The sequence below is a fragment of the Corylus avellana genome, chromosome ca3 (assembly GCF_901000735.1).
Source record: "Corylus avellana chromosome ca3, CavTom2PMs-1.0".
Taxonomy (NCBI): domain Eukaryota; kingdom Viridiplantae; phylum Streptophyta; class Magnoliopsida; order Fagales; family Betulaceae; genus Corylus; species Corylus avellana.
In genome coordinates this window covers 30,127,024-30,152,541 of record NC_081543.1, presented here as the reverse complement: position 1 = coordinate 30,152,541, position 25,518 = coordinate 30,127,024, and the positions used below count along the sequence as shown (strand labels likewise).

The following is a 25,518-nucleotide window of genomic DNA, read 5'->3' as shown; positions in this document are numbered from 1 at the left end:
CTCATCGCCTTCTTAGAAATATTACATTCAGAAGAGCTCTGAGAATCTTCATCATCCAAGCCAATATCTTTCTTCATCGGAGAAGGATTATTCTCCTTTGCGCATGCGCACATGGAATTTGAATTCTTTCCAAGAACATAACACTCGGCGCCTGTCCAAAGCAGTCGGACTCTAAGAAAAGATTTGTGGACGATGAACCCAACGTGGGAGACTCCGAGGAGACGAACCAAGAAGATGTTGTCGGTTACAGCCTTCAAGATCTTTGTTGTTTTCCAGGAAAAGCTGTGACAGCACTCGACAAGATCACCGGAGGTGAAATTAGCGGCGCCCTGAAAAGGAGGCGGAAGAGGCCTCACGGCTCCTCTAGTCCTCTTGGAACTATCTCCTCCACAATTCCGTCGGCGCCGACGTACTTAACAGTGCATGTGTACGCAGTCGAGGTCATGACTTTTGCGAAAACCCACGTGCCGAATACATCCGCCACCTTCTTGTTCAGCATCTCCACTTCGGTACCTCTCGTGAGTTTCAACATAGTGAACGATCGACAAGAAAAACCCAGAAAGAGAAAGAGTTTGATGTCATATGTGAGAAGTGAGAACGACGATGATTGTATATATATAATTATTCGTTTCCGATATTCCTGGTTTCTGAGTTCAACTCGGACGTACCGGGTTTCCTAGTTCATCTTAAAGACTTGGATGGTCGGTTGGGTTCATAAGAATCATAACACGACTTGTCTTCTTCTTCTTCTTTCTCTCTTCTTATAGGAAATTAGTGTGTTTTTTTTTTTTTTTTCTTTTAAATTACCACATTTTTATTTTACTATTACTCATTTTGTTGACCTTGTATGCAAGGGTTGATTGAAATTGCCAAATCAGCATTGTAAAATAGTTGTAAAATAAAAATGTAGTTTATATGACAATAAATAATGCTCACCTGATTTTTTTTTTTTTTTTTTTTTTTTTAAGACATTGGTATGAACTTATGATTGTACAAGAAAAGTTGGACTCCGTAATAATTCTTTTCATGGTTATTGTTGATGAGAGGTCGGATAATGAAATTTGCCCTTGGTAAAGGCAAATACAGTGATAGATTAAAGCTAAATTTCGCCCCTAGGGTTAGTTCTTAAGCCTACCCAAAGGGGTGGTCGGGATAGTTGGACATCATAAATGATTGCAACCACCACCATCGCACTTGGCCTTGTTTGGTAAAGGGGTTGGAGTTGGCCTAAACACTATTCATCACCATTTTTCAAAAAAATCAACATCAAAACATTTTAACTTTTTTACTTTTTATATCACATCATTCACTTTTTATTATTATTCAAATAAAAAAATCACTACAAAACAAAACTTTTTCACTTTTCCATACCACTTTCTTACTTTTTTATATAAAACATTCTTACTTTCACTTTCTTACTTTTTTATATAAAACATTCTTACTTTTTTTTCACGTCAATTTACATCAACTATAGTGTCTAGGCCAACCCATTTACTAAACACCACCTTAGGGTTTCCTACATCTACAACGTATAATAATATGATAGTAGGTGACTCCTCAAGGTACTGATTATTTTGCCTTTTTTCTAAGACTTCCGGGACTAATTCCAGTCTCCAGACCATTCATTTTGAATTAAGGGTCTCAATTTTCAAAATTACATGGAGACCTTAATGTCAAAAAATAAAAGAAACATTGTTAATTGCTTTACACTGATTACCCTCAAATTCTACCCGTAACAGCAGTAATATTACCAAAATAAACTGCCGTCACCAACATAGCATTGCTAGCTGCCAAATAGAACATGATTTGACGAACTGCAATAACACCCTATCATTACAACCCATGAGCAGTGCAGGCAATACATCAGTGACCGATGGAATAAGCAAGCAATGAAGCCAAGTTCAGTCACCCACTGGACTTGCCAAACAAGATTGTGAAAACAATCAAAACTATGGTTCAGAAGCTATTCATCTCAGTAAAGGCAAAATGACCATATGGAAGAACTGATCACGTAGCTTCTGTCAAAGACAACTAGAACGATTGCTACGAAATCAATGTGCAATAGCATGGATTACCATCAACAAACCGTAAAGTACTATACATTGACAGTGCAAAGGAAACAACTTGAAAAACTGAGATACAGTAGAAAATGGAAGTAAAAGAACTTGCAAAAAGAAAGGCCCTAGATTCTGCATTTTGGGCACTCTCGGCTAAAACTCCAAACTTGTATCAACTGGGGTGGGTTATGCAGGCAGAACAAATATACATGATCACTGGAACTTGTCCTTCCACCGAGATACCCATTCTAACTGGCACACTAGTTTGAATTAGTTGCCCACTCGGCCTCTTGCCCATGGTGGTATTCTCGAGCCACCTCCATTACGTGGCAGAGGAGCATTATTCTGGCGTGACAAGATCCTCATCCTCTGCTCCTTCATGTTTGCAAACAAAGAGTCTAGCGTTTGAGACCTCGGCTTGGGCACTGCATTTGCCTGCTGCTGCTGCCTGGGTGACTGCACAAAACATATGAATCTCATTAACATGAAGCTACTCATAAAGCCATACACTAAGATCCTCTTGGTTTATTTTCTATGGGAGAAAGTAAAGAATATAAAAAGAAAAGAATAGAAGGTATATTATTCCTCTTGTTTAGTTATGTGGAGAAAGTGAGAGGAAAAAAAAATGTTTTTGGTAATTATATTGGCACTACCAACTTACTCCAAACCTTTACCTACTTTGAAAATAAAATTTTCGTGAATCATTGAGGAAAATTTTGAATTATTTTCCCCCCTCTTTCCCATTTTATTTAATAGCCAAAAAATGGAAATGAAAAGAAATTTAAAACTTCTCTTCAATGGTAAACCATATATAGTGCAATTGTAAATATTATGATTACCAAAGCTTCCTGGTCCGACTCAATGATGTCATATAAATCAATCTCAAGGAGAGGAAGTCCTACGGAGATAAGAAGGAATACCTTTGCAGCAAAGTCTCCATTTGGAGCTCTCCTCTGGACCGGTGGAGCACCACTCCTGCACCCAGAAAAAGAAACAATGATTGAAGACTTAAACAGGACTTACCTTCAAGAACCGAGTCCCACAAGGAAAATAGGCTGTATTCAGGATGCCCCCAAACCAATACAGAATTATAATTATACCACCGCCGTCAGATTTACATTTACTTGGTTGAGAGTCAAGTGACTTACCATCATAGATTCTATTTATTTCCAACTAACAGAAAGTTAAGACAAACCATTTCAGAAAAAAAAGTGACTTCAAGAAGTGAAGATCTGCAGTATATTCTGCAAAAGCTCTTTCCAATCACAAAGCACGATCTGGATTCAGAACTACTCCGCCAACACAGCTGCCAACCGCTAAAGGACTTTGAAAATTAATAACAGGGGCAAAACTCTATTCTCTTTGACATTCAGCTACCCCAAACTCCCAAGTTGGTTATCTCAAGCAAACGAATTTGCTCTACCCCAAAACCAGAAACATACAACTCTTGTTTAGTAGACCAAGAACTATCCATTCTAGTTATATCCCGTGGCATAAAGCAGGTGAAAACCCAATCACCGGGGTAGCAGGCAAGAAAGGACAAGAAAAGCAGAGAAGTGTGAGTCATGTGGACTAGAAAAGGCGGAAACATTCCAGAAAGCAGAAACCGCCCGAACAAGTGACCCTATGACTGAAGGGTGTGTCCATCCCACAGCATTATCTTCCAAATTCAGATAAATTATCAAAATGCCTGGAGGCCAAAAATGCTCCTTGGTTAGAGGATCAGAGCAAATTGGATCAACCAGCACTACCTATCACATCTCAAGCATGGAGAACATGGAAGAACAACCATACATGTCATGATACAACAGCTATAACCGCCAAACTCAGATTCACAACCACGAAATGTAGAGACTGCTGCATTCACTACAGTAACTAGAAAAATCCATTTGACACCGCAAAACATGTAAAGTTTTTCCAATCAAGCAATGAGCCACTTAACATGCATAAAGTTAACTTGTCCAGTGCTCATGTGATAGCTATCCTTGCAATGTGATAGCGATCTTTGCATAACAGTTGCATGAACTTCCACTTATCACACTTTATTTCACAAATTCATTAACCCATCTCCTTCCAGTTATATCCCTGTTTATCACTTGTAATCCATCACTTCAACAGCAAATCCAAGTAACAAAATTCCAACTTCCAAATACGCATATCCACAATCATATTAGGTGTGCACAACTCAAACTAAGAAGCACTTTGCACCCAACATATACATGGGTTATGATGTAGGCAATGCCATCCTGGATGGCATAATAAAAACAGTCAACACTTGGAAACATTCCCAAATTGGCTGATTCCCGTAGAAAACAAATCATATGCAGGACTTCCACAACATTATGCGATTTGATAAACATTAACCAAGAGCACAAGGCAGATGTAATCAATACTATAGAAGAACCATGATTTACCTGCAATAATTCCATAATTAAACAATCCCATTAGATGGTAAATGGTTGTTATCACCACGAGAATTTAGGTTCAAACTCATCCAAACTGTTCAGTATTAATAATTGCTATATAGAAGAATAAATAGAACTGTAGGAAGAAATACCTTGCTTTATTCCAATTAGCCACCCTGTTACGACCGAAAGCTCTATTACGAAGTGGAGCAGCTGCAGCCTTTCTTGCAACCTCAGTAGCCAGAGGAAATTGGTTCCCCTGGAAATTTGACCTTCTCTGAGCTAAGAACCCCTGATTACCATATTTGAATTAAACAACGAAACATGCAATCTATGGAAATATACACAAACAAATAACACACTTTAGCAGCAATTCCGCATACCTGTCTAAGTGAGGATCTTGTGTCCATAAAACGCTTCACCTTCATAGATTTATCTTGAGCAAGATTATTTGAAGATTTCTGATTTTTGCTCTGCATGGGGATTCATATATTATGCTTAACAACCCAATGCCCAATATAGCTTTAATGACATATGATATCAAGAATGGAAAGCACTCTTTCACAAAACAAGCTTCTTACCGGAACCCTACGCTGCTTCTTAGGTTTAGTTTTGGTGTTTTTAGACAGTTTGATAATGTCTTCTAATGCCATGTCCATTTTCTTCTCTGTAATAGCAATTGCCTCGCTTGTAAGAGGTTTAGTCGCCATCTGATAGAGATTAAGGAAGTTGGTTACTCATGAAAAAATAAAATAGCAAATCAAAATTATTGAACACAAATTAAGGGTAGGGTTTCAAACACGGAAAATTACAGAGCAAAAGCCACCAATTTAGAGAGCAGAAATTTTCTGTCCTGGACTTCCAAAAATCAAGCATATTTTCCAATTATCTAAAAACTGATTAAGGCTAAACCAGCCATCGCCTACCACAAAATAAACAAAAAATAAAAAAACAATGTTCTAAATCTCACATTCTTTAGTGTTATCTAACCCCAAGCACCAAAATCTCTAACCTGAATTGAATCTTCGATGCTAAACTAAACCAACATGAACATCAAAATCAAAACTTTATCATCTTCATTCCACGTTTTCTCACCAAGCAAACAGAGAATTCACATACAATTATTAAGAACATTAAAGAGAAAGAACAACTATCAAACACAAAATTAGGGCTAGGGTTTCAAAGACGGAGAATTACAGAGCAAAACTCACCAATTAAGCAGAAATTTTCGGTCATCGACTTACAAAAATTAATCATATTTCCCGATTATCTAAAAATTAAGGCTACACCAAGCATCGCCTACCACACAATCAAATAATTTTAATTCTAATCTCATATACTTCGCCGCCTTCTGAAACCCAAAGCGCTAAAGACTTTATCCTGAACAGAATATTCTAAACCAAACGAAAGAACATCAAAATCAAAACCCTATCATCTTCCTTCAAAGTTTTTCTCACAAAAAAAAAAAAAAAAAACACATAATTCAACTACAACTATTACAAATAACAAGCAGAAACATAAACACCTGATTATCAAACAGAAAATTAGGCCTAGGGTTCCAAAAACGGAGAACTCCTGAGCAAAACTCACCGATTTAGAGAGCAAAAATTCAACGAAGATCGTAAACTCCAAGCAATCCGAAGTTCCGAGGGGAGATTCTGAGTGAAATTTAGAGTAAGGGTTTTGAGTGAAATTTAGGGTTCCAAAAACACGGAAAACAATTTTAGATCGCAGAAATGAATTGCTGCTTCGGCGAGAAGTTACCGATTATATATGGGGAAAGCGCGTGTACACGTGTGTACCGGATTTCAATTGCGAATCGTAAAGCAATAATTAAACCGTATTTGATAATAGTGTTTCGAGTCCGCTTAGCAGAAGATACCGCGGATATGCGTGAGACTCACTCGAGCATGCACCTTTCTTATAGGCTAAGGAAACTCCTTTTGTCCAATTTGGATGAAAATTCTATTTAGAGAAAGATAAAAATAAAAATATAAAATTAGTCTGATTTATTTAATTTATAATTAGAGTACTAAATTAACGGGTTAAATATTTTTTCTCACGTGGTTTAACCCTTTTTTTTTTTTTTTTTTTTTTTTTTTGACCTTTATGGTTTTATTTTGTATCTCAGATGATACTTTGATAATGGCTAAAAATATAGATGATACTTTCATCTAAATTTTATCTAAAATTTGGCAAAAATTTACGTCAGAACCTTTAAAAAATCGACATGTGTTTATATATTAATTAATTAAAAATTTTAAAATTAAAATTATTGAAAAAAAAAAAGGTAAAGGGTGGCTCACCTTGTCGATTTGAGGGTGGCCGAAACCACGCCCAATGGCTGACCCTAATTTTTTTTTTTGGCCACCCCCAATTTGCAAAATGAGGGTGGCCAGACACCCTTTTCTATTTTTATTTATTTATTTATATTTTCTAATTTTTTTAAAATAATTTTAATTTATTTTTTTCAATGTTTAATTAGTATATGAACACATGTCAATTTTTTAAAGGTGTTAACGTATCTTTTTGTCAAATTTTGAAGGAATTTAGATAGAGGTACTATCTTTGTTTTTTGTCATTATTGAAGTATCATTTGTCCCCAAGAGGTAGCTTAATCAGCTGGGACCACGCCTAATAAAGCGGAGGTCATTAGTTCAAATTCTTATCTCCCATCTTGTATGGAGATGTCAAAAAAAAAAAAAAAAAAAAGTAAAAGTACCACTTGTGATACAAAATAAAACCAATGTGACAATAATAAAATTGTTAAACCATTGGGGCAAAAAAAATATTTAACATTTAAACGTCTTTAATAGCAATATGCGTCTTTATTATTATATAAAAAGGACATAGATTATTTTTATAGATTGGGTTAAAAGAACTTCTTCCAATCTAGTTTGAAGAAAAATTCTATCCATTCAAGGTATATAGAAGTCTATTAAATAGCATTTCTTTAAGAAAATAAAATACAAAATTAGTCCATATCGATTGTATTACCTACAAATATAAAGAAAATTGAGTTAAAAGAAATATTATTTAATAGACTTCTATATAACTGGAATGGATAGAATTTTCCTTCAAACTAGATTGGAGGAAATTCTCTTAACCCAATCTATAAAAATAATCTGTCTTTTTTTAATAGCAATAAAGACGCATATATATATGATTTCAAATTTTATTAAAAAATCATGTTTCCTTTAAAAAAAGAAAAAAAAAAAGAAAAAAGGATTACTATTGATCGTGATATAATCTACATATATATCAGATGATGAAGATTTTGCGCCAATAATGAATGTAGACTCCTCATATATGTTTGGGTTTCTTTTATGTTTTTGGCTCTCTCTCTAGCATAGACAAGTACTAGGTTATGTTTGGTTCATAACATGTTGTCACGAATTTTTTAAACCTTATCCACGTATTGTGATAATGGGAAAAAATTTACCCATTATGCTCATGGCGGCCGGTTAAGCATATCCAGCAGATTAGTTAAAGTTTAGCTCTAGAGTAACTAGAATACAATTTTTGCTACAGTAAATAGCAAAATTCTGTAGCACTTTGTCTAATTATTTTATTATTTTACTTTCATCTCTCTCGTTTGGTTGCTCAAAGCTCGTCTCAACTGCACTGTAACTCCTCCCAACAAATTTAAAGCAGCAAAAAACAACACACAAAGATGCGACATTTGACACCATTTTGCCCAACATCTTTGAAGAGCTTTACATCATCAAAGATTAAACCAGCCCCCAAAATTGACTTAAATTCCTTACTCTCTCTCAGCTGAAAGAAAATCCCGAACACAACCATCTGGCCTGAAGAAGAACACTCCCCAAAACCCAACGCATCCTCAACCTCTCATAAACACACAAAAACCCACGAGACCCCCCCAATTTCTCTATCCCAACCCTGCATTGCTTTAAAAAATATTTACATAAACCCAAATACATATCTCTCTCTCTCTCTCTCCTTTTAAACATCGTCAAGACTTAGAAATCTAGAGCTTAGGAAACTCCAGTTGTGGTTCTGTGTGACCATTATTTAGGCGAAAGGAAGAGAAGGGGGAGGGATTGTGGGGGCGGTGAGTGAAGAGAGAGGAAGACTGATGTTAAAAGAAAATAATAAAGAAAACATTAAAAATAATATTTTAATAAAATAGAAAGTGAAATAGATATCTGCTGGAGTTTGCATTGAAAAGTTAGTAAGTAAATAGAAAGAAAAAAAAAAAAAAAAGTGTATTTTGAATAGCTAAAATATATAGTGTTGTTTAGGAGTTTCAATTCGGTCAAGTTTTCCGGTTTTTGGCCAAAATCGGGACCGGAACCGGGGTACCCCGGTTTTTGGATTTGGAAAACCAGAACCGGGAACCGGGTCCCAATTACCGGCCGGTTCTGGTTTTTACCCCGTCCGGTAACTGGTTTTTTTTTTAATTTTTTTTTAAAAACCTCATGAAAAAATCATAAGATTTAATTTCAAAACTATTTAATCACCTTAATATCAAATTGACAAATACCCAAAGCTTAAAGGAAAGAGAAATTTATCTTTGAAGAACTGTCAATCCATTCAGCCAAACTCACTAATACAAAACTCACCAAGAAAATTATTAACCACAAAAAGCAAATCTTAAAAAAATGAAGCACACAAAAGCAAACTAACCAAAAAAAAATCCATACCATATACAAAAAGTGGAGAGGAAGAAAGAGAAACCGAGGAAAGATGAGAAGAAGAGGGAGAAGAGAAGAAAATGGAAAAAGAAAAAATGAGGAGAGAGAGGAGGCTGTCAGAGGATGAAGAGAAAGCAAAAAAACAAAAAAAATGAGAACGAAAATAGAAATGATGAGAAGACACAAACAACATTCTTAATTTAACTTATGACAAAGAAAGAATAAGGCTTAATTAACCGTAAATCTACACCATCATACAAAAAGTAAGTGAGATGAAATACCTAAAAATTCGGTCAAACTAATTCAAATTCATTATTTCATTACTAATTAAACTGGGTGAGCTTAATACCAAAGGGTAAAATAATAATTTGGCGCCATCAAAGAAAAATCACTGTTATAGAGGCATTGGCACTTTTGTATATTAGTTTAATATATATATATATATATATACATTAAAAAAATTATTATTATTATATATAAATGCACTTGGTTCCGGTTCCACAGTTTTTATCGGGTGGTCAAAACCGAGACCTGAACTGAGGTCCCTGGTTTTTGGTTTTTTTTGCAATTGGAACCGGAACCGGCTCCCCGGTTTCTAATTTTTCGGTTTCCTGATTCCGGTTCCGGTTCCCCGGTAATTTTTGACACCCATAGCGTTGTTGGAGATGCTAAACGCTGCTCACTCCTAGCTTTGGAATACCTGATTCTATTAAAGGATAAAAATGGTTGGTCACTCTTCAAATGGTAATGGTGGCTAACCACCTCAAGGGGTGGTCTAGCTACCTCTTTACATATTTTGTTTTTAATTTTTTAAATGTTTATATTACTAAATATAGACTATTCATTTTGAATGAACTTTCAATCAATCACAAATTTAATAATGAATTTAAAAGCCACATCATTTTTTAAGTGACATAAATTTTTTTAGCATTACTTGATTGAGATTTGAGCATGATGAATAGTTATGGATAACATTATCCTTTTGTCATTCAAAAAGAAAGAAAAGCACGAGACAATCTTCTAAATTTTCAAAATTTTATCTTTTTGAGTGTTTTTTAACTAGATCCATATATTGCTACCAATAAAAATAACGAGATTACTTTTTATCCATTACAGTTACGAAGATAAGAAGAAGAAGAAGAAGAAGAAGAAAACAACTCATGTTATGATTCTTATGAATCCAACCTACTATCCAAGTCTTTAAGATGAACTATGAAACCTGGTTCGAGTTGAACTAGAAAACCCAGACAGAAAAGAAGACGATCGAATCCTTTTATATATATATATACACCGAGCATACATATTCTTCATCCACTAATCAAACTCTCTCCCTCTCTCTTTCTCTTTCTGGGTTTTTCTAGTCCATCGTTCGCCGCCATGTTGAGACTCACGAGAGGTAGCGAAGTGGAGGTGCTGAGCAAGAAGGTGGTTGATGTACTCGGCGCGTGGGTTTGCGCAGAAGTCATTAACTCGACTGCGTACACGTGCACTGTCAGGTATGGTGGCGGCCACGACGGACTTGTGGAGGAGACAGTTCCAAGAGGAGACGTTAGACCTCTTCCGCCACCTTTTGAGGGCGCCGCTAACTTCAACGCCGGTGATATTGTGGAGTGCTGTCACAGCTTTTCTTGGAAAACCGCAAAAATCTTGGTGGGTGTAACCGACAACAACTTCTTGGTTCGGCTCCTCGGAGTCTCCGATGTCGGATTCGTCGTCCACAAATCTTTTCTCAGGGTCCGACAGCTCTGGACAGGCGCCGACTGGTATGTTCTTGGAAAGATTTCAACTTCCACACGCAAGATGAAGAAAGATATTGATTTGGATGATGAAGATTCTGATGGTAGTTATAGTGGTTCTACTGCTACTGCCATTGGGGAAGAAGCGTGCTCTGATGATGATGATTCTGAGAGGGTTGCGTCTATTGCTACTGGGGAAGAAGAAGAAGAAGGCAATGAGAGTGAAGAGTACTCTCTATCAAGATCCTCAACTACTATATTTGGAGCATTGCTGCGTACTTATCCATGGGAGTATATTGTAATCTTTTTTTTTATTTTTTTTTCTTCTTCTTTTCTTTCTTTTTTCTGAGCAAAAAAGCCAATGCCCACTCAAGCCCAGAGCACATTAGCTCAGTCTATCGGGTACGTTCCTTTAGAAAACGTCACTAGATCAGATCTCCTCTGTTTTTTTTTTTTTTTTTTTTTTTTTTTATATGTCAAAAAATAATATGTATTTTTTATTAATTAAGTTTGTTTATCTTATAAAAGTATTTCTCACTTAAGTTTGATCGATTGTAAGCAAATTTTGAGATTTGAGATTTGATTATCGTTTTATATTCAACTTTATTCTATTTCCTTGCAAAGGCTTATTCCCTTTCTTATTTAGGGTCTACTTAATTACTATTCATTGTTTTTCAATACATAAAGAGTACTTAATATCATTTACCATTAAAATTGTTATCATGTTTCTTAAAAATTTAATTAACTTGAGTTCAACTTGGCTTATCTCATTCATTTATTAACTCGAGCTTAACCTCAAACTAAGTTCAATATTGAAATCGATAGTAAAGTTTGTTCATCTAATTTTTTTTTTTTTAATTTTTTTTTCTTTTTAAGGAAAAAAAGAACTAATGGTAAAGGCTTTCCTCCAACTTAGATTAGAAGAAAGTCCCCCAACTTAGTCTATCAAATTGACATGTTTTTAGAACATGAGATTTTCAAGTGTATTTTTAAATACAATAAATATGACTTCGATAGAAGTCCACTCTAGTGTGCTATAACTTTTATACAAGTCCCTTGCAAACTTGATCGAGCTGATTAAACTCTTATACCCATTGGAAAAGTGAAGAGTAAATTAAGAACTATCATGCCAAGTTTGTAAGATGCGTAAAAGTTACTCTAAATTCCTCATCCAAAGATGCCAAATTAGATGCATCGCATGCATGCAAAATTAATCAAGTCCACACATTAACTAGTATACGAACACATAAGAAAAACTACTTTATTTGATCATTGGAGTTCAATCAAAGGAGGTGGAACTAATTATTGCTAAAATTTAGATCTGCCAATTGTCTGAAGCAAATCGGTGCTATCACTCACCTCAAGAAAAAAAACATTATTGTTTTATGACTTTATCAATTATGCTTCGAATCCCACTATTCTTGGGGGAACCTAACTCAATAGAAGAAAAGAAAAAGGCAAAAAATTCATGATCAGTTGTCTCCATAGACCCACTTCTCTGCGTTGCTTGTGTAAGTAACCAACTCATCAGGTTTGAACCACAAATTGATTTCATCCTTGGCAGTCTCTGGACCGTCACTCCCATGGATGATGTTTCTGCATGGCAAACAACAGTTGAGTCATGACAAAAGTGTAATGAGCATTGTACACATGTGGCAAGCAAAAGAAGAACTGCAGCAGGCCCTTGATACTTTGCTACTAAAAAGGGTAGGAGTAGGCATTTAGAGTGGCTTTCCTATTTGGGTATGACTAAAGTAGCACTTATCCGCAAGGAACCAATGATAATAGAGGCCTAGGGGGTCTATAGACACTCTCCAAACAGTGATTCAACCCCACCCAGACGCTAATGAATACCTGGCTGACAGTGTGGCAATAATCTCAAGCGTTTCTTATTTCGGGATTCGACCTTGGAACCTACCCTCTACCAACAAGCCAGATGTCACTAGACCACCACCTTCAGTGGTTGATACTTTGCTACTTTAAAGTAAGACCTAGTAACTTAAATGGAATATTCAGAAGTGGAAAGACTAAATAGTGAAATTGGAGACACCAAAAACTGTGAATCGTTCAAACCAGTACCTTCCAACTACAACAGCAAGATCACCTCTGATGGTTCCAGGTTCAGATTTCTGTGGATCTGTAGCTCCAATCAGCTTTCGACCATACTTGATCACTCCCTCGCCTTCCCAGACCTGTAGAGGGGGTTAGAAGAATCGGAGTTCAGCAACTCAAAGTTGTTGTACTTATTAAGATGACAGTTATAGTTCTTCTAACCATTGCAATAACAGGGCCAGAGCTAAGGAAGTCGCACAGGCCATTGAAGAAAGGTCTTTCCTTCAGATCGTGATAATGCTTCTCCGCAAATCCCTTTGAAGGAACTACTATTTTAATTGCCACGAGCTTAAAGCCTTTCCGCTCAAAACGAGATACAATTTCTGCAATCTGGAATACAATAATATGTCCCAGATGAGATACATATCCAGCCCCCATATTAAAAAGACCAACACAACAACTCAACAAGTGGAGGGGGGTGGAGGGAAGTTGGGGCCAAAGAAAGAGAGATAGGGTGTAGAGATATAGAAACCATCATCAACATGTTTCCTTATAAAAGGCAAAATTCTTTTTATGCAATCCGAACAGGTTACTGAAAAAATGATGCAACAAGTCAAATGGTATCATACCAGCCCTCTTTGCACTCCATCAGGCTTAATCGCAATGAAAGTGCGCTCCATCTGAATAGAGAAGAAAATTCACATAATTTTTCAATGAGCGCAGTGAAAAATAAAGGAATTACAGAGTAGGGGTAACCGTGAAATAGATAAGAAATAAAATGGTTAGTGGAGCACCTCTGCAGCATGTGCCTCCTGCTCCTGGAGCATGTAAGCTACAATATAAAGAAAAGAAAAACAACAAAGGAAAATTTATGAACAGAAATTGGAAAAGAGAGAAAAAGGGAAAAACTAAACACAAGATCATGCAACCAAAAGAACACAAAGACATGTTATCATAAGAGATACTGATGCGGGACAACAAGAAATTGAGAAGAAAAGTTGAAGAGAGAGAAGAAGCAAAGTAGAGAAGAGAGAGAAAAAAAATGCAACAAGAGAGAAGAAACAAGGGAGAAGACAGCAAACAGTCGATCAAATTTTAATTCACCCAAAGCTAATTATCACAACACAGAATTATGCTTAAATAGACTAGAGATTAAACCCCAAGCCTTAATCCTAGTGATACTTGAGATGACTGTCCACTAAAGTAACATAAAGCCAAAAACTAAAAAAATAACATAAACAGTCCGTAAAATAAACAACAAAACAAATAAAATGCAAAAATAGCAAAAGTGCCCATAATGATATCTCAAGCTCTCAGTCACCCAACCACAAAGTCATGGGTTGGAGTCTTGGACCATCCTCTGACACCAACATCAATACACATGCAATCAGTGGCTTGTGATTGGTGCCCCTACCAGATACTCCCCTTAAATCTTCAATTGCTCAAATCTTAACCAGTCATTGATATATAACTGATATGTAATAGTAGTACCACTATACAAAGTTTAGTGGCTGTAAGATAATGATGTAGTAGTAAAAGTGACCCATAACTCTTGTTGGACATTCTCTCAAGATTCCACATAAGAATAAAGAAATGTTTAAGCATGCATGCCAGTATGTGTGCGTGCATGAGAGAGAGAGAGAGAGAAAGAGAGTCCATAAAGGATGAGCATGAAATTTGATCAATGCAAAAGTACAAACAATTGTATCTGACAAATGATCATAGTGAGGGGATACAGGTATAATGTTGGGAAATTCAGGAAGGTAGTCAAGTCTAGACTACCTCCAAGCTTACGATTTCCACCCGTTACCATGCTCAAGCATGGTAAATCATTCTAGAAGAGGTCCCAGAAGCCACAATGCTAAACTTAAGCAAGAGACGAGGCTCCTCTTCCTTCCACTCCAACTTACAAAGACAGAGCCTCTGGTCACACCTTTTAAATCTAAGCCATCATTTCCTTTTACTCTCATGAAAAGTAAAATTGTCAATTATCCACTAACAAAACGGTCGAAGTCCTAACATTACTATACCTTCAAACAAATATACGAACTTATAAACACTGATCCTCTGCTCATAGCTTCTACATTTAAGCCATTATATGTTTTACTCCCATGAAAAATACAGTTGTCAATTATCCACTAACAAAACAACCCAAATCCAAAAAGAAGTACCATCATTATACTTTCAAACAAATACGCGTACACAAACACATACATGTACAAGGGATTGATCATAATCAATTAAAAGTATCACTAAAGGGTCAAAAACCAGAAAAGGATGGGTTTCGTTTCAATCCCACGAAATATACAATCGTCAATTATCCACTAACAAAGCAACCCAAATCCCACATCGAAATTATTTTCAGTATACCTTCAAGTATACGTATATGCAAACACACATGTATGCAGTCACATTCTTAAATCAATTCAAAAGGGATTATACCCAAACGAAAGTTCCACTATCCACAAACAAAGGCATTGAAAATCAGAAAAAAGACGGGTATCGTTGTCCGAACCTGCTGCAGAAACAGCAAGGGCTCCTGAAATCCATCCTCTAGTCGCATTCTCAGAACCGGCCTTGCCAAAATTCGAAGCTAGAAACGGCACCGTTCCTCTCAACGACACTGCCGCCACAGCTGCTACGGCTCGCCCCTCTGCCAATACAACAACAACAACTCAGTATCGTCAAAGAGAAATCTTGCACACACAAATACGTCAAAATTAAAAATATCTTAAAAAGAAAAAAGCAGTCACGTACTTCCAGGAACTTCAACATCAAAGACAAAGACTATCAAAAGCACTCTTCAAAAGCACTACTTTTTTTTCCTTTTTTTTTTCTTCTAAATATTATTATTTTAAGCCACTATACCTATTGATTTTCATGGAATCAATTCCTGAAAAAAATAAAAAAATAAAAAAATCTCGCGAAATGATGATGATCATCCATAAAAACACATAAAACGTTTAAGTAAACTTTTTCTTAACGACTTTATAAAAAATAATTTACTGGGTCTACTTTCTTTCTCCTAACGAGATATAGATTTGGCCCCGCCATTAGACGTTGGAACAACCTACGTGTTCGGACTAAACAACGTTACATCAACCACTCACTTTTATTGTCGTTATTACAGGGATTCCTATCACACGTAAAACTCCGGCATAGACCGATAACGGATTCACAAATCGGAGATTCAGCTCCGAAATTCACGGAGAGTAATGTGCGAAAAAAAAAATGAAATGGAAACGGGCTGTGAAGCTGAGAAATTTTACCGGAGTAGAAACGGGAGCCCTTAGAGGCGGAGAGGAGCGACCTGGTGGCTCTGGAAACAGATCGGAGAATCTGGGAGGGCATTTTCGGTAGCTGAAGAATAACTTGGAGCTCTGGAGTGTAAGTGCGACGCTGAAATGATAAGAGAAATGAGGAGCGAGTGAAAACGAGAGAGAGAGAGAGAGAGAGAGAGGACGATGATGTGTGAGATGGAGATTGGGTTTCCTTTTTTGATGGTCAGGTCAAACCCCTACCCGAAAGTCCGAAACTGTACCTAAACGGATTTTTTTGGGCCCGGTTAATTTATAGGTAACTTTCCATATTTATCATATTTACTCATTTAATAATATTTAATACTTCGGTATTTAATATATGTTATAATATTTTAAAAGATAAAATTCTATGTGTTCTCCTAGTGTCCTCCTACTCTTATGTGATATTATTTTATAAATACTTAGTGAGAAATAAGAGCAACTTTCTTTTTTATTTTTTATAAAATAATATCCACGTAAGACTAGGACAACACCAAAAGAGTACTTAGCATTGTCCTTTTAAAAGTGATAAAATATTGATGCCACATTATTTAAAATTTTAAAATAATATAAAAATCTTATATACTATTAAATTTATAAAAGTTAATTTAAATCATTAATGCAATCTAAGAATTTGAATTTGGAGCATAAAGATTTTCATAATAGCATTTTACACAAATGAAATCATCAGTGACCCAAGCAAAACTGGTGCTGTTGAGAAAAAGATGCATTACTTTGGAGAGACTTAAGACTTTGTTGAGTAGTGAGAAGCTAGAGAGAGAGATAGAGTTGAGGGATAGAAGATTATTGGAGAGTTTGAATTGTAACAATTGTTTTTCTTTGGGGGTGGTTGAGGTTTTGCATTGGAGTTTTGGGCTATTGAGCAACGAGTGAGTGAGAGTGTGGCAGAGGCTGTCACCGGAGGAAGAGGAGCACCCAACCTATTCAATTTGCATGAAATTATGAAAAGAAAAATCACCATTTGATTCAAAATTTAATAATGATCGATTTAAAATTTAATGATAATTTTTATTGTCATGTTAAAGAATGTGTACTTAAAAGTATAAGAATAGGAGTGTGCATAATATTTCTTATATGAAAATGCTTCTCCTCTCCCCTCTTGAAAACAAGCGGCGTATTTGATTGTTTTTTTTTTTTTTTTTTTTTTAATTAAAAAGGTTGGAGGGGGAGGCCAATTGTAGCTATCGTACTTGGGCGTGACCATAGTAGCACTAACCCGTGAGGTACCGCTCAGGAGGGGCCTAGACGGTGGGAATCGCAGGCGCTCCTTCAAGACCGACCGGACCATAGTTTAATACCCGCCGTAGTAAGGCATCAATGAGATTCAAGGTGGCTAACACTAATAGACTAAGAGATTTTCATTGCGGGAGTCAAACTCATGCCCTAGTGTATGTCCAACCTTATGAAGATTTCCCTGAGACCATTGAACTACTAGTCTACCACCCTTGGGTGTGTGTATTTGATTGTTGACTATGAAATTTTGATCGTTTAAATTTTTAACGGGAGATAATGAGTCATTTATGTATAACTGGATGTAACTATGTAAGCCATATCCTCGTGGAGGAAACTTCTCCCTTTTGGCTGTGTTGTCAATAGAAAGACAATTAGGAAGCTTCTTTCTATTCATAGACAAAAAGCACCTATTCCTTGCCTGTACCCTTTAATTACTTTTTTATGATTGCAATTTTTTATACTTTGGAATAGTTTCGAAGAACAAAATTATGACCTTTTTTAGACCCTATATTTTTTCCTTGGGGATGAGAAAGAAAAAGGTTTATAGTTAGAGAAATATTATACAAATTCTTTCTCTCACACTTTCAATTGCTTACAATCATAAAATGTAATTAAAGGTTGTGATAGTAAAATTTAAATTATTTTATTTGAAAATAGCTATCAGAATTTTGAGAATTATATTGTAAAATGATCGGTTTGTGATAATAGAATAATCTTGAGTAACTATTGATTGTGACGGTATATATATATATATTTTTTCATTAGCATAATTAGTTGCATACAATATGGACAGTTTTTTGGTACAGGGTTCACTTGCGTGAGACAGATGAACCCTGCATTTACTATCGCTATATAAAGGAAAGTGCAGAGTCCACTTGCCCTAAATAATCCAAAGTACAGGATTCACCTGTTCGAAACAGATAAACCCCACATCCGCTATTCGTGGGGCTGTTTGTATTGCTAGTTAATTGGATTCGGATCCGGATCCTTCCATTTTGAAACATTGTGCAACTCACTCTATACTTTGTGATTCAGGAGAGATATAAAGTGTGGACCAGTGGATTACCTCATAAACTTTTGCTCTAGAAAGTAGAATGAGACTTCGCCCTAGAAATATGATTGCCACCTTTACAGACAAGGAAATCAGAAAAACAAAGCTTTACCTTGAAAAACTACATCGTGTTTGTTAAGCTTGAGATTAACCATAGTTTATAATGATTCCCTTGTTGGATCGAGCTGAAAACAAGCTATGTATTTTGTCATTTTACTCTGTTCAATTATACCATTACTTGCTTTCAAACTTGGTTTCTCCAATTTGCCAAAAGGTAGCCGATGCAGGACAAATAATAGTCACAAAATACACAGAAAAAATGGGGCTAAAAAGCTAAGAGAGGAGAGAGAGAAGCTAGAAAAGAGAGAAAAAGCTAGGGAAAGGGGGAGAAGAAGCTGGGGAGAGAGAGAGAAAAGGGGAGAAGAGAAAGAGAATAACTTTCTCTTAATTTTATTCCATCAAATCTCCTTCCATTAGAATACAAATCATGCTTAAAATTAAATAAAACATAGAATTAAATTCTAATAACCCCCATAAACCAATATTTTGCCTTTTGCATCAGTCTTTCTCTGCAAATGTGATATTATCTTCGGTGTCGGTCAAGGGGGGATGGTGAAATGGTGTTTATGCTATTTGTGCATCACCAGTGGTAACATATCAAGTTGCCATAGTCATTCTTTATTCAATAAGAGAAAGGAAAAGTCGAGACATTATGATTATAGAGTTACTTGGTCACTGACAAAAAGGAAAATCCCAGACGAGCTTGCTCCTCTGGAATGGCATAATTTATGCCAGCCTTATGGTCAAGAAGTTCTTGCATGACCTTTCCTGTGCAAAGGAATAATATTAACCATAATCAAATAGTGGACAACTTGCAGCGTTTATCAGAAAAGATTCTAGATATCCCACAATCTGATTTGCTTTAGATATCAAAAGAATAACAAAAGGAAACCAAGCATCTCTTCTCAAGGTGCTTCTTGAAAACTAAAGAGAAAACATAACATCCCATCACCAACTCACAGACCAATTCCTCAGGCCATTTACAATATGTTTTGAATGTGTATTTAGTGCAGAAGACCTTTACAGTTCATTACTTGGCAAAGAAACCCGGTACAGATTCTAGCGAATGCAAGTTCACTTCAGTTAAGAGTCTGTATAACTAGTGAAACAAAAGTGTCAGAAATCAAAAGTAAAATATTGTCTGTTATTCAAGTAAAATGTATCTTATGTACAGAAAAGTAATGAATAAATTTCCAGACATATTACATCTAGATTTGTATGAAGTCAAGGTATGAATTTAATTTCTAGCTATGTACAGCTTACTGCATGCTACAAATGCATAGATGAAGTCACATCTCTGTCGAACCATTGGGAGCCGTTGTACCAGACCCAATTTGCAGTCCGTTCGTAATGCTGACAACCAAGAGTCCACCTGATAAAAGAGTGTGGGGAGTAAATTCAAATTAGAAAAAAAAAAACAAAATGATTACCAGAGTGAAATTTGCAGGATGCACTAGATGCCCGCTATGTGATAGGTACTTCATAATTCAATATCTATTCAAACGAAGAGAATTAATATCAGGGGTTTTTCCATGGTCACTTAGAAAGTACGATTCCATTTCCATGGACTTCAAATAATTACATAAAACAGATTATCCACATTAAAGAAAACCAATTTTTCGCAACACTCAGATTGTGACAGCAATCACATTCATACTTGACAATGTATACATATCAAAAGAAACAAAAGGACAAAATAAATATGTTTGCATGCTCAACTCTAGGGGTGTCAATTCGTGTTCGCATGTTGGGTTCAAGTCGTGTCGAGACATGTGTATAAAATTATGTTGGTCTACCCTAAAGCAGCTCATTTAATTAAATGGAGTCAAATCCTCAACCCTAATCCGCTAATTTTGTATTGGGTTTGCGGTGAAGTAAAAAATTGTCAATCATAAATGTTGTGTGTTTATTTTGGGTTGTATCGAGGCATGTATATAATAAGACTATATAGGTTAACCCTAACCCAACCAATTTAATTAAATGGGTCAGATCTCTCAACCCTAACCCACTAATTGTGCGTTGTGTTCGTGTTAAGTTCATAGGTCATATCAAAAATTGTCAGCCCTAAGCACAAACATGTATGAAGGATCAATAGATCCATGTATGATAGTTTGAGCATATTGGTGCAAGTATACTTGTGCATATGCAACACAGGTAATAATGGTGCAAGTAGACAGACCTGTGCATATGCATCACATATAAACACGTTTTGTAACACAAGAAGTATTAAATGCTATGCCCCCTCCCTCGCATGGCTTAGGACTTTATCATGAAGAATGATAAACAATGACATGACAATCAAAACTACAGACTGTAACAGGACCCAGGGAGACGAATTTTCCAAAGCTAATTCACTGTCAACACATTCTAAAACTTATATTTCCAAATAATCATCCAAGTACTTCAATAGATTCAAGGAGACAAGGACATAATACTTTAAGAACACAAAACCATTTACATATATTCTTGTGGACAATGGCTTGTAGATGATACTAAATAACACTCAACTCAGCAAAGCGAACAAGAAATTACCAGACTTACTGAAATTACTTGACATACCTGAATCTTAGAAATACTTGAGCACTCATATCTCAGTCCTTGACGAGTTAGGACATAAAAGGCATATCGCGTCTCCTCATCGTCTCGTGTAATGCTTGGTAGAGGACCTATTTCAACAATGTCAGATAGGAGGGTGGAGTCTTGAGGGCTCAGATCTGCATAAAAGTTCTTTGTAATTATCAACCAAATGGATAAAGGTTGGACATCAATCTACTATTTTAGTCTGCATTTGATTTTTGAGCTCACTGAAGGCGCATTTCCAATGAAATTTATTGCGTATCAAAAAAATCATTGCAAACTCCAAATTGATGTCCCATGCAAGGCTATTCACTCCCTAGATCAAAATCTATCATGTTTAATCATATCGGATAGCCCTAAAAATCTAATAAATGAAAGTTCGTTTTGCTCTCAAATTTAGACAAATCAGTAATTTTAAGTGAACTTAGATAAGGGTAGACGATACTCTTCGTACACATCACCAAAATAAGTGGAGCAAGTGAGAGCTGAAGTAATTTATATACAAGCATAATTTCTTTTGAACAAGTTATGAAAATTAAAAACATCTTTCTGACAAAAGGAGGTTTTCAATGCCATATATAATATTTTAACCGCTGAGGTTTTCCAATGCTACAGTATCTTAATGGTTAACCCAGTTCATGAAATAAAATTTTGCAAAGGAAGTCATTGCACAAGAAGTATAGTTGCCCTGATATATTGTAAGCACAACTGCACAACAAAGAAACCTGGATGCTACTTTCATAACAATAACATGAAGTACAACCAAATAACAATAAATCAAAAAGTCAAGAAAAAATGGAATATCGATAAAAACCTGTGGACAAAAAATAGAAGAATATACACAGTCCATGAAGGACGGTAAAGCGAGGAAGCCAGTCATCAACATCAGTATCATCTAAAGGGGGAGGTTCTCCTGGTAGTGCCGTCCACCTCTGTTTGATAAAATTAATAGGCCAATTGTTAATTAAGATGGTGAGGTGGACAAAATAGTACGTTATGGAAAGATGCAAAGTAACATTTGTGATGTGAAAATGGTCACTACGGTTCGAATGTACAAATAACCAGACAGACGAGCAGACCGCAAGATTTCATCAACATGTTCCAACCTGCATATGTTAGAAAAATTTCAGGGTCAATACAAAAAATACAAAATATTTTACTGAAAAATGCAACCCTATTGTCTATTTTGAGAAAAGGCTGACAGCTAGAAACTAGAAGAAGAAATAAAAGAAAGAATTGCTTCCGATAGAAGCTGTTACACATACATACATATCACTCAAAGTCCAAAACTAAAGAACCCAAACACATAAGGCCATAACTTTATGTTTTGGTTGTGTCACTGTGACTTCTTTAGTTGTGACACAATCAAGGACCAAGCAAAAGTTAAGTAAGATTGCATGAGTCAATCAAATCGTACAAATTCCATTTTCTAGGGAACATTAGAACCTAAAGACTTCTCCTAACCCCTATCCACTAGTTTATCACCCAAGACAAGGCCAAGTAGCAATATACATACTTATTTCTTAGCAAAAAGGAAGATCATAGTTTCAAACTCAAGTATGAAGTCGTCCTTACTGAGCTTTCAAGTGAGCTTCCCTCTCTTCTACATCAGCAAGTTCTGATCTAAGTGACTCTACTTCTGCTGCAGATAGCTCAACCTGCAATCAGAAAAACTGCGATGGTAAGGAAACATGGAAAATTCACCTTTATAAACTTGCAACAGCTAAAAATCTGTTCAATCAACCTTTTCCTGACCATTGGTGCTTGAACCCCATGCCATCCCTTTGAAAGTAAACAAATTCAACATGAATGCAGCACTCCTTAATTTTTTTCGAGTCCAGCTATGAGACCTATGCTAAACCAGATAGATAAGACTAAATCATTATGAACTAAAAATCTCAAAGTTCTTTGTTTAGTTTCTAATATATATATATTTTTTATTACTAATCAAAAACAGTTTCTAATATTTTTTCCAACAAAATAAAATACCTCCAAGAATTATCAGATTGTTGTGAAACAGATGAAGTTCTGTTTTGATGAGAATCCACACTTGTTGTTGAAGCTTTAAAGTGATCCGGGATAACCTTTAACTTTCCAAGAGCATCATCCATGAAGCTATAACTTTATGTTCCACAAGACAGTTAAATCAGAACAGAATAAGAAAGGAGAATGTAATGGATGAACAATCTCCCAACAATAACTTCAAAATCAGCATACAATAATTAGCACTGCACCATTTGCAAAAATTTCTGAGTAGGACTATATATTGATAGAGTGACAGACAAATATTTCTTTCATAATAACCACAAAGATGGTGTATAGATGTTTTATCTTTTGATATATAACCTTTATCCACACTTTTTTTTTCTTTCTATGAGATATAAAGGGAAGGGGGGAGGCTCTTTATCCGCACTTGAGTCACTTGCAGAAGATGATTAAGCTGTGAAATAGGATCCTAGTTTCCCATTTACTAGATCGAGTATGGCAGAATTAAATGATTGTAAAGCACTATTGCTCTATGAGATGGAATGTTCATTGTATTTGTATAGAGGTACTCTGTTCAAAGATTCTAACTCATTGTAAAAATTTCAATGCTGCAAACACCCCTTCAGTCAGCTACAAAAAGCATCATCCTAACTCCTTCAGTCAGCTACAAAACCCCTTTTCCCCGTTCTACTTCTAAGCCAATCTGCACAAAAAAATCCTTTTGTGCATAACTTTACAATTCCACCATTGTTCCTATTGCCCCTTTCATGACCCTAATAATCTTCTTGCACTATCAAATCACATCGAATTAAAAAATTCAAAACTTTATCTTCTCCTAATTACACCACAAGGAACCGAAAACTTACCATGGTCCCTAATTACAAACCAAAATACAAAACCTTAAGATAGGCAACAATGTTTAAGGAACATAAATACGGACACAAATCTGAACCCATTTAAATCTACCATTCAAATCTGAAAATTAACCAAAAACAAATTACTCCCTCGAGCTCAAAACATAAACAAGACAATCACTGCAAAGTACTTAAATAAGATTTGTTGAGAAGCACAAGCTTATGCCCAGATCAAAGCTTAAACTATAGCAGATAAAAATCATAGTCGATGGATCCAATAAACTTCATATAACGATAGAATTCTCAAATAACAACAGTACTTGGATTAATCATAAAGTTTACCCATACCATAACATAAGTTGTAGAAAGGTTGAATCTTTGCTTCAAAGAAATCAAAAAGATAAACACTTTGAGAAGAATATTATAAGGAGAAGTTCGTACCCAGAAAAGAAACTTTACGATAAAGGAGATAAATGGAGGTCTTTGTCTTCACGGAAAGCCTTTGACCCCATGAATAGAAATCATAGTAGTAATACGTATGACTGTTCGGTAGTAGAGAGCAGTTTGGTTTTATCCGTGGTTGTTAACGTGAAAAGACGGTTTTACCCTCTTATGTGGCGGTGAGCCAATGGTTCGATGGTAGACCCGTGTACGTATGCACATGGATGGATTTTGTATTTTGGTATTTTCATGGATGATGGATGGATGGATGGATGGATGGCTTACCGCTTACGGTAATGACTTTTTATTATAGTAATTTTGTGTTAGATATTATATTAATAATAATGATGATGTTTTTTTTACTTATTTATATCTCATGTTGTGGATTAAATATAATTTTTTTTTTTAAGTGGATTAAATATAGTTGTTTCTGAGATATTTGGCTTCGCAAGACATCGAAGTAAAAGTGAAATGGAGAATACTTTAAAAATAAAAGAAAAAAAAATAGAAAATAACTATTTTATGGTCAATATTATATTTAATAGATATAATAGCAAATATGTTGTTATGTGTTGAATTGTTAATCGTTATTTAATTTAATTAATTAATTTTTTTTTTTCACACGTCCGCACAAAAGGGAGATGCTGATTCTAATTAGTGACATCTATTTTATTAGGCGTGGTCCTAACCAATTGAGTTACCTCTTGAGAGCAATCATTATTTAAATATTATACACACGGTAAGATGCAGCAAAATAAAAATTTAAATTGAAAAATGGTTTTTTCCATTTTATTTCCAATGAATAGGATCTTATTCCATATACCACGGAGGCTACCCCCTATCCCCCCATTTGCCTTTCGATACATAAAATAATAAAAAATATATACTTTTCTTTAAATTAAATTTATGAAACTTAAATGTATTCTTAGAATACGTAATTTTTATATGTATTTAAAAAATGTATATGACAATTATATGCTTCAAAAACTTTGTTAAAAAAGATGGGTATCTCTCAATAGAGACAAAACCAAATGAATTACATTCTCATGTTAAGGAATATTAATATATTTAGCTCAAGGTGATTTTGA

At 35.4% G+C, this 25,518-nt stretch overlaps 3 protein-coding genes across 3 annotated transcripts; 1 reads left to right on the top strand and 2 right to left on the bottom strand.

Moving 5' to 3' along the window:
* Positions 1 to 2,053: 2,053 nt before the first annotated feature.
* LOC132176327 (uncharacterized) lies at positions 2,054 to 6,208 on the bottom strand. Its single transcript, XM_059588502.1, has 6 exons — positions 6,053 to 6,208; positions 5,044 to 5,172; positions 4,846 to 4,935; positions 4,615 to 4,754; positions 2,978 to 3,032; positions 2,054 to 2,513 (listed from the first exon to the last, which is right to left on the bottom strand). The coding sequence occupies exons 2-6, from the start codon at positions 5,170 to 5,172 to the stop codon at positions 2,328 to 2,330; spliced, it is 600 nt and encodes a 199-aa protein (XP_059444485.1). The 5' UTR covers positions 6,053 to 6,208; the 3' UTR covers positions 2,054 to 2,327.
* A 4,289-nt stretch (positions 6,209 to 10,497) lies between these two features.
* LOC132174396 (uncharacterized) lies at positions 10,498 to 11,513 on the top strand. Its single transcript, XM_059586057.1, has 2 exons — positions 10,498 to 11,131; positions 11,503 to 11,513. Exons 1-2 carry the CDS (start codon positions 10,498 to 10,500, stop codon positions 11,511 to 11,513), a joined length of 645 nt encoding a protein of 214 aa, XP_059442040.1.
* A 584-nt stretch (positions 11,514 to 12,097) lies between these two features.
* Positions 12,098 to 24,424, bottom strand: LOC132173669 (uncharacterized). Its single transcript, XM_059585233.1, has 15 exons — positions 24,338 to 24,424; positions 23,139 to 23,270; positions 22,894 to 22,999; positions 22,725 to 22,807; positions 22,192 to 22,255; positions 21,964 to 22,081; positions 21,132 to 21,286; positions 19,897 to 19,944; positions 16,178 to 16,247; positions 15,424 to 15,561; positions 13,703 to 13,740; positions 13,538 to 13,588; positions 13,131 to 13,298; positions 12,936 to 13,048; positions 12,098 to 12,452 (listed from the first exon to the last, which is right to left on the bottom strand). Exons 1-15 carry the CDS (start codon positions 24,343 to 24,345, stop codon positions 12,329 to 12,331), a joined length of 1,416 nt encoding a protein of 471 aa, XP_059441216.1. The 5' UTR covers positions 24,346 to 24,424; the 3' UTR covers positions 12,098 to 12,328.
* Between the last annotated feature and the right edge of the window lie 1,094 nt (positions 24,425 to 25,518).